This window comes from Pinus tabuliformis, chromosome 8 (assembly GCF_031772625.1).
Source record: "Pinus tabuliformis cultivar Carrire ecotype Pingquan chromosome 8, CPIR1, whole genome shotgun sequence".
Taxonomy (NCBI): domain Eukaryota; kingdom Viridiplantae; phylum Streptophyta; class Pinopsida; order Pinales; family Pinaceae; genus Pinus; species Pinus tabuliformis.
In genome coordinates this window covers 1,209,875,730-1,209,886,304 of record NC_142294.1, presented here as the reverse complement: position 1 = coordinate 1,209,886,304, position 10,575 = coordinate 1,209,875,730, and the positions used below count along the sequence as shown (strand labels likewise).

General features: G+C 32.8%; 1 protein-coding gene across 1 annotated transcript; it reads left to right on the top strand.

The window, feature by feature from the left end:
* Positions 1 to 1,089: 1,089 nt before the first annotated feature.
* LOC149239717 (uncharacterized) lies at positions 1,090 to 2,387 on the top strand. Its single transcript, XM_089367181.1, has one exon. It carries the CDS (start codon positions 1,135 to 1,137, stop codon positions 2,146 to 2,148), a length of 1,014 nt encoding a protein of 337 aa, XP_089223307.1. The 5' UTR covers positions 1,090 to 1,134; the 3' UTR covers positions 2,149 to 2,387.
* Positions 2,388 to 10,575: the final 8,188 nt, after the last annotated feature.

Sequence of the window (10,575 nt, the reverse complement as noted above, 5' to 3'; positions counted from 1 at the left end):
GTGGGGCGCGCGTGGAGGTTGGACAAGTTCTGCCGTCGCTTCCTCCACCATTTGTCCAACAATGAAGACGCCCCCACTGGGGAAAAATTAAAGAAAAAAAAATTAAAATACAATTTTTTTAAATAATTAAATTAAAAAATAAAAAATAAAAAGGAAAACTCATTCTAGAGCCCAGTATGAGGGCTGTATAAGTTTGTCCATCCTTGCCTTTTTAAAATAAAAATTATGTTCTAAATAAAAAATAACATCATTTATAATTAAAAAAATGAATATGCTGTAAAATAATTAGAAGTAAAAAAATATGTGTGAATCAAATGGCTAAATCTTATAATTTTCAAAAATATTTCAACAAGAGATTTAAATAAACCATTGGAAGATCTATTTTAACTAATTTATGTTAATATCAACTTCATATATATAAGTATTTATGATTAAATTTTTTTATTTGATTCTATATATAATCTATTTAATATTCAAAAATACATTTTAAATAATGAAAATAACACATTTTATTTTACACTCTAAAAATATTACACTTAAAAAAATTTAATTCCTTTAAGCTCATGTTAAATCTGTATTTAAAATCTAAAATAAATAAAACCCTGTGAAATTTATTAGCCATTTCAAACTTAAATTTCATAGAAAAAGTTAAAAGTGAAACCATAAGTTGTTTCAGTAATTAACCTTCTTTACTAAAGAGTTGCCCCTTAATTGATTTTTGCAACAACTTAAAGGGAATGAATTGATACATATGAAATTTATTGGCCATCTAAGGGGTTCTAGTTGGACATATAATGGATGTCATATTTCGGGTGAGATTTTTGAAGTACGAGATTAATTTGTTATTTCAAATTTAAACGAAGTGGTTTAGAAGTAGAGGAATTGTTAAGAATGGTTAAAAGTGGTTAGAATTTGGGATTTTTTTTTTTAATGTTGTAATAATAAAAATAGATTTATCACTCTTAAAAATTTCAAAAAAAACAACCGATTTACAAAAATCTTTGCACGGTCAAGTTATGAAAAAAAACATATAATCATGTTAGACTAAGGCAATTTAAACCCCTGAACCGGTCAAAAGTGAAACCCATTTATAAGAATAAAAACCACCAAAATACTGTAATACCTCGTCACCATATGCCTAATTTCATGTCTCGGCGGATAGCCATGTTTTCCAAGTTCTTTGTTCCGTCCTTCAGATCTCCTCTTCATGACCAGGCGGCAGCATCATTCCCACCATTTGCACGGATTGTTTTGTTGAAATCTTTATGGCTCTCTACATCCATCGCTGCTAATGACAGCCCCACAGGTTGCCCAGTAGCAGAGAACACATGCCCCATTTCGGATTTCTTACTCAACGAATGTGGGTTTCGCCAGTCTGAGCTTTCAAGAATCTTCAAAATAAGGCCAAACCTTGTCAGAGTGAGATCCACTTCGACAGCCCAACAAGCCGTTCGGTTCTTGAGAGATTCGGGATTCACAGATGACCGGGTAAGGAAGCTCATTATCCAAAACCCATCTTTTATCACTTTGAATGCTGATCGGCTGTTGAAATCCAAGTTTGAGTGGATGAAAACATGGGGTCTCACTGCCCAAGACATATTAGTTGTCTTATATCGGGCGCCCAGATTGATTAACTGCAGTTTAGAGAAACTTCTGTGCCCTAACATGCAGTATCTTCAAAATCTGTTCGGACCAGAGGCTGATGTTTCCAGGGTTTTTAAATCACCTCAGTTGCTAGTTAGTAGTAATATGCCTCAACTTTTGGAAAAAAAAATGAAGCATTGGGCAACTTTTGGCCTTCTGGAAGATGAGATCAAGGAGCTTTTTAGGAGACACCCAAAGATACTAACTATTTCCACGGTTAAGGTGCAGAAGAACATGGAGTTTTTCATGAATACTGCAGGGCTTCCTGCAAAGTTTGTTTTAAAACAGCCTAGTTTAGTGTCTTATTACAGTTTGGAGTGTAGGATCAAGCCTCGCCACAAGGTGTGGAGTGCTGTTAGTGCAATGCAACCTTCCAAGCGTCCTCGTAGTCTCATTTCTGCGCTTAACTTAAGTGAGCGGACGTTCCTCGAAAAATATGTCCATAGCAATCCTCATGCCACAGAGTTATATGAAATTTCTAGTGGCAAACGTGCCCTTTTGTAAATGACAAGGCACTATGACACTATCTCGGTGATTAAAAGAGATTAAATACATTAACCAAGGGATCATCTGTCTGTCACGATCCCTGTTTGTTCGCCAGTAATGTTGCGACTATCATGCATTATTCCCCCGTTTAGTTGTGGCAAGGATAGGCGTGGAATTTTTTACTTTTTCTAAATTATGGCTAATTTGTAAAAGTAAATGCCAATCCCATGGGCATGTGGTGACCTTTTATATTCTTACCTCCTTTCTAGTCTTTACAGTGGCGTGGCATGAATTGTTTGTTTTCTTATCAGCGATTGTTATTTTACTAGTTTGAATTAATTAGCATTGCTATAGAAACTATTTAATATTGACATGCATTTGTTGGCCACATCACCCACCCTTTAGTGCACCTGCTACTTTAGTAGCTTACAAGAACTACGGTAGAAATATGGACAAAAAAAGTGGACCGGTAAACGAATTTCTGGTAACACTTCAATTTTAATTACTGAATCTCTGACAACCTCCAGCTAGCTATAGCTTTTCTCAATTAAAAGATTGTTGCTTGTTTGATACATTTCCTAAAGCCAGTGCTTTTTCCTTTCTGTTGCATTTGTAAATTGTTTCATTTTTCTTATTAATAGGAGAAATCACAATGTAAGCAAAGGATCTCTTCTTTTGTTTACTAGAAATATCTGAAACCCTTAAAATTGCCTTGAAGTCAACCTTGCAATAAAGCGGTCCCAAAGACTCTTGATGTTAGATAACACTCTCATTCAAGCTCTGTTGGCTTAATGCTGGCTGTCTAGGGTTGTCACTAGTACGCCAATTAGTAGCATGGTTAAATCTCATAGCAATTTCCCCTCAAAAGTTGTTCTAGGGAATCATGGACTGTAACAGCCTGTGTGATTTCTTCTCATTGGCACATTGTTCTCCATATATAAATCTGAATGCAAACAGATATCAATAACCAAAGAGGCAATGGAATTTGAGATTCAGATTTTGGAAAGTTGGACTCCATAGGTCAAACACTATAACATCACCATGTAATATTTTATAAGTGGCTGGATTGTCAGCGTTTGAGAGTGTAGCTAAAGTTTACATTTTTTTGTGCAGCATAATGTGGATGTCTAAACCTGTGTCTTTTAATTTCAATCTTCTTTCTTTTCGAGTAATATGAAACAAAGAAGGAAGGAATTAAGGATGGACAAATCTTGAGAGTAAATTCGAATACTTGGTTAGATTTGCTCATATCCTAAGGAACGAACCACACATTTCAAGCATGTTATGATAAAATACAGTGGCCTAAGGAATTAAAATCAGCGTGCTCTCATGGACGGGTTGTTTGTTTAATGACTTTTACATTATGGAAAACCTATGCCCGTCGAATCTTCTCATCAAAAATAGCTTTGATGCTTGAATGTAGTCAATGCCATAGGCCAGCATGCGTTGGTGCGACATAAAATAGCAGGTAAGAGGAAACCTGACAGATACAGGTAACAGTTCTCTGAACAGTATGATGGAAGTGAAAAGACCCTGCTGCAGATACAGGTTATAAACTTCATAGCTTCGTAAATTCTGAATCACTCTCAACTTATTCCTGAGCTCCACCTGCAAATGAGATAAGCTATCTCAGACTATCCATGACACCCTCCCTTTGTATGATCACCCTCCCTTTGTATGATAAAAGTGATCTCAGTATCAATTTGCTACATGAATTGGTGGATTTCATTTCATTTGATAGTGTATGTAGAGGACAGAGGAAACAGATAGACAGAGGCTTGTTTTTTATCCTTTTCATATTTGGCATGTAATCTGCATTTTTCTCTTGTCATGAATCCCAATTAATTACTTCATTTTCATGTCTTTCAATATTATAATTTATAGGGTTATAAAGCCTCCGCAGTCTCCGTGACATACTTCTTGGAAAGACAATTTTTTTACTAAGAAAAGAGACGTTAACAGACTCTAAAGTTATATCATTATCTAGTATATGACACTTAGAAAAAGGCTAATAAGCAAAGTCATTTCCAGGTCTCCATTATATGCAAGAAAAAACCAAGGGGCAACACTGCATTTCAATCTGAACGTACATGCCAGAGCACCAAATGTTATGCACAATCACCGCATAGAAAAACCTTGATGATGAGATTTTCAAGTATAAGTTGAAACATTCCCACTTATATTTTGAAGGTGACTTATCATGTAATTTACACGATATCTATAGTTGCTGTAGGTAAAAAATTTCCTTTAATTGGAACTCGATTATAAAAAAAACATTTCTTGTTTAACCAAATAAGAGCATATGCAGCTCATTTAGATGGGTCTGCCAATGCAGCTCATTTAGATGGGTCTGCCATTAACATATTCAAAACAATTTTCTAATATAAGTTGAAACATTCCCACTTATATTTTGAAGGTGACTTATCATGTAATTTACACAATATCTCTAGTTGTTGTATGTAAACAATTTTCTTTTAATTGGAACTCGATTATAAAAAAGAAATAGTTCTCGTTTAAGCAAATAATAGCATATGCAGCTCATTTAGATGGGTTTGCCATTAACATATTCAAAACAATATCTTTGCTAGTATACCATATGTTCAATAAAAGCTAATGTTTTATACCGAATACATATTTATAATAATATTGTTTTAGTTTTGAGAGTTAGTTTAATTGGTCGAGTCTTTATTGTTAAATCATCTTTGTTATTGAGAGGTTATGGGTGCAATTCTCTCGACATTCTCGAGGTTAAGCTCCGTGGTTGAGCAGGGAAGAACCATCTTTGTTATTGAGAGGTTACGGGTTCAATTCTCTCGACACTCGCAAGGTCAAGCTCCGTGGTTGAGCCGGCAAGAAGTGAGCATTTCGGATAGATTTGCCTGGTACAAATATTTTGTGGACATAACAGTTACTATGAACCACACAAAAAAATACATATTTATAATAAAAAATACAATAAGAATCTCCAACACAACCCAGAAACATCTTTTTCAAAAAATAAATACCAAACAACCAATTGAGATGGTTCTTTGTTGACAACACCCCGATAATTGGTGAAACATCTTTTTCAAAAGATAAATACCAAGCAACTAATTGAGATGGTCCTTTGTTGACAACACCCCCATAATTGGCTTATGAAATCAGCAATATGAAGGAAAATTCAAGATTTGATCAAATTGTTTTTCCAATCCCGAAAAGCATGAAAATTCAAGCAAGCAACTCACTGCCAAGTTCTTTAATAAGAACCTTATCTCACAACACAAAAAACCTTATCCCACACAACACAAAAATATGGTTCTTCTCTGAAGCGAACAAAGTTCCTTCTACAAATTAATTGCTCCAAAAGACTTGGAATATCAAATTATCCATTAAGGATATAAATATTATACTAAATAAAATGAATAAGAATGAATGAATTACAATGAGAACAAGAGACTTGCTTATATACCACGCAAGTGTCTCTTCATGAAGAGTCATGTCTTATTAGACATGCTTCTTCAACCCAATTACTATTTAACTAATAATTAATTATGATTATTATCATTTACATTATATTTATATTATTTATATATTTTATTCGTTATATTGCCTCCTTCCTCAAAGAGCTTTGTCCTCAAAGCTTGTCGATGAAAAAAGGCTTGATCTCTTTTTCGGCTTTGAAAGTCTTTCTCTCTTGGAACAGTCATCTTTGTTGATACAAGTTGATATGATCTTCTTAGTGACAAACAAAATTGTCGCACTGACAAGGGATTAGACCATCCCAGATTAATTTTCTGTATAGTATTCTGATCACTGGAATTTTGTAACGACTTGTCAGCGTAAGACTGGATAGATATGTCATTATTCTCTGAAACATTAATTTGTTGTCTTTGGTTTGAATGGTCTTGATACGTAGCTTGGTTGATTTGTCTACTCTCGTGATTCAGATGTCGATATAAAGTTTTTAGATTTTCTTTTGGTGAAGATGTTATTGAATTGGTTATGGAACATTCACTTGGGATGTCCATTGTCTGAACTGCAACATCTAAGCGTGTCATTTCTTCAACTGATTTGTCTTCTTGAGTTGTCATGTTCATTGGATCGATATTCGTTCCCTTATTTTCAACTTGAATTGTTGTGATTGGAGATTTCGATACTTCTTCTTGAGTGACTTGTTCCAACTTATATTTTAATGCTTTCTTATCCTCCTTAAGTTTCTTAATTTGATTGAGCAGACTTTGATTATGGTTTCTCAGACGTAAAATTTCTTCGGTTTTTGATTCAACCACCTTATTTTCAGTGTTTTGAATTTTAAGTTTTTCATCTTTTAGATCTCTGATTTGTTCTAATAAATTTTTATTAAGGTTATTTAAACACAAATTTTCCTCTTCTTGTTCTGATAAATGCTGCTTGAGTTCTTTCTTTGAGACTTTAGTCTTCTTTACTTGTGCTAGTAATTTTTCGACGTGGTCCTTGAGACGAGAAATTTCTTCATCCTTTTCCATTATTTCTTTGTAATGTATATCCACAAGATTTTTATGTTCGCATTCTAACACTTCCTTGCTTTGTTGAATCTTGGCTATTTTGTCATTCTCTTGATCTTTTAGCTGCACTTTCTCGGTACATTGGATAACATCATTCTGTGGAAGTGATGATGGATATAGAGAATCTAAGAAGGAATTCATTCTCTTTCTCTCCTCAGCCCGTCGCTCCATTCTTGTAATTAATTGTTCTATATAGCTTGCGATTGATTGTTTTTGTTCCCAACTCAAGGATTCCATATTTTTTTCTTTTTCTTTTTTTTATAAAAAATTTTCTTCTCTTTTTTTTTTTTTTTAAATACCTTTAAAGCTTTATTACTCCTTCAAAACTTATCGTTTATGCGCCTTTTTTTTTTAAATAATCTCACACTTTCTGTTAAATAAAATTGAACCCTAAACTTTATATTCCTTTATCCCTTACTTATGTCTTTGGCCAATTTTGATTTTTTTTTAATCTCTTTTTATATAATTTCTCTCTTTTTTTTTATATGATATATTCTCTCTCCTCTTATTTATTTATTTTTTATTATATGATTTCTCTCTTTTTTTTTACTCTTTTTATAAATTTTTATATAATAATATATATATATATATATATATATAATATATATATAATTATATATATTATATAATTTTAATTTATATATATTATAAAATTATAATTATATAAAATTTATATATACTTTTTGAGACCCGTTTTTCCTTTTATATGTAACTATATAAGGCTTATATAGTATCTTTTTTTATAATTATAATAATATTTTTTTCCTCAGAAAATTTGGATGAGACGTGACTCTTGGTATGGTCACAATCCTTAGATTTGAACGATTAAAATTATTTAGATCACACCTTTTTTCTCCAATGTTATCAAAATATCTTTTACTTTTAAAATACCATGGGCAATTACCATGGGCTGTTTCTAAAACCTCGGTTAATGTTCTTCACGTAAAATGTAAAACTTACCACTGGTTTCTAAAACCACAGGAAATTACCATTGGTTTCTAAAATACCATGGGCAATTACCACGGGTTGTTTCTAAAACCTCGGTTAATGTTCTCCACGTAAAATTTAAAAATTACCACTGGTTTCTAAAACCACGGGCAATTACCACTTAAAAAGTCTTAAATATGCTTGAAAAGATTTTGGCTTATCTTTATTATGCACTTTTTATCAATAATGTAAAACCTTTATATATATATATTTTCACCTTTTTTTTGTTTGTTCGGAATATATTATTTCCTTTCCTCCTTTTTTTTATATACCCTTTTTTTTTTTATTATTTTTTAATAGTAGCAAATGGCCAAAGACCTAAAAAATGAAGAATCTCCCAATGTGTGGCGAAACGCTTCAATTATGAAAGCAACAAGGTTGATGATAGGTTGATAGCCAAAGGACTGGTGATCAACCAAACGTGGCTTTGATACCAAATGAAGCGAACAAAGTTTCTTCTACAAATTAATTACTCCAAAAGACTTGGAATATCAAATTATCCATTAAGGATATAAATATTATATTAAATAAAATGAATAAGAATGAATGAATTACAATGAGAACAAGAGGCTTGCTTATATACCACGCAAGTGTCTCTTCATGAAGAGTCATGTCTTATTAGACATGCCTCTTCAACCCAATTACTATTTAACTAATAATTAATTATGATTATTATCATTTACATTATATTTATATTATTTATATATTTTATTCGTTACATTCTCTCTGTTAAGTTTTTTAATAAGAACCTTATCCCACATTCTTCTCTCTGCTTAACAGTCCCTTGGAAGTTCTCCCCTTTGGTGCTCTTCAGATTGGGCATTAACTCAATAAGAACCTTATCCCACACAACATAAAGATGATTCTTCTTTCTCTACTTAACAATCCCTTGGAAGTTCTCCCCTTTGGTGCTCTTTAGATTGGGCATATAATTGCTATTGATTTACAAATTGAACTTCAACACACTTTTTCTTGATTTTTGGGTATTTTATGATCAAGTTCTCCCCTTTGGTGCTCTTCAGATTGGGCATATAACTGCTATTGATTTACAAATTGAACTTCAGCACACTTTTTCTTGGTTTTTGGGTATTTTATGATCAACCTTATTCAAGGATTGAAGGGATATCCCTCTAATAATTTTGGCCTTTATTGTTGCACATTATTTAATTCTTCATCTTCTCTATGGCTTCCTACCTTTTTCGTCTCACAAGATTCTAATGGTTCTCTTTCATGGGCTTTTTAGTTCCATAGCATGGCAAAACTCTTTTTCCAGCTTCAACTCTGTTTTCCTATAGTTTGTGCTCTCCAAAACACTCTCTTTCTCTCAATTTGGATTTTCTCTTTTTGGCATGAGTGAAGGGTGGCAAGAGAGTCTATATCTAATGTGTTCGAGTTCAAAGAATGGGGAGGAAGTTGCTAGAATGTACGAGGTGATTGCCTAGATATAAAAGTTGGTTATCTCCACTTCTCTTATTTCCAATATAAACTATGGATTAGGCTTAACATCATAAAAGACTGAAGGTTAAAGTAATAGGAAAGGCATATAATGATTTCCCTTAGACCCCATTATATTTTCTCTCCTGTAATATAATAGCCCTTTTAGGGGCTCATGCTTAGTGAGTCTTGAGTTTTTTTATTAACTACAAAATAACAATGTCGATAAGTATTCCAAATTACCATACCATATATACTTCATTGTGTGAATAAGGCATAATAATAAAATATCTATGCAAAAACATTTAAACATAGTTAAATTCAAATTATTCCAAAGGGTTAGAACTAGAACATTACAAACATACATTACTCACAACAATCGTTATTGAATTTGCACAGAGGGCATTTTCTACTTTGTGGTGAACTGTCATTGACTTCTACCTTGGTAATGTACTCTTTCAAAATTGTTCATTTAGGGGCAAAACATTAAGTTCATGTAGGTTTTATTCCCATAAACTCTTATTCCTTTCATATTTCATCGCAAGTTTCACGCAGTTATTGAGTGGTTATAATTTGAAGGATGTTGCCAGTTTTGATTCGTTCGAGTTACAAGGTGAGAATGAGTCCCACATTTATAAGCATTTTTCTAATTATTCTGTCTTTTGTAGTATACTCTTACATTTTATCTATATGTTTTCACAAGAATGATTATGCACCCAATGTAAAATTATTAGGTATGTGTATTAAATGCAACACTATCAATTGGGTAACTTCTAGATGTTGCTATCCACCCAACCCACAATGAACCCCTTAAAAATAGTCCCGCTAGCAATATATCTGCATGTGTATATTATTCTACCCTCCGGAGAATTGTGTCACTGATATTGATAATAGATGTGATCTACAAGTATAAATTGGGGATGGTGAAAATATTTGGTGTGGCATTTCACTGTGTAATTATGTATTTAGTGTGTCATATTTTGTGTTTTTGCTAATGGGGTCAAAATAATGAAGTTTCAAGGCATGTCATGGCTTTAATCTAAGTGTTTGAATCTCAAGTGTTTGTTGCTTTAATCCAAGTGTTTGAATCTTAGTGTTTGTTGTCCAGATAGGATTGTAAATAAACCCCTAGTTTCATATGTTTTCTAGATTGATATAAATTATATATGTTATGTGAATGCACTTTAATGATTAATAATAAAAAATTTCCATCCAAACCATTGTTATAATAACTAGAAAATAACTTTGTTATGTTGTATGAATGTTGAATCAAAAGGGATGGTGGGGTAATAACTTGAGGATGGGGAAAATGAAGGTTGGACTGTTTACACTATGCTTTTACCAAGTTACAATGAGCATTTTGGGCTCTTCTTGCCTACACTAAAGCACTCAGTTGAAACGATAAATGATGTTGGCGTTATGGATAGATGAAAGAGGGACGATAGTAGCTAGTGGAGGCTGAGTGAGATGCCTAGAGTAACTTGTAGCATGATAGCTTGTT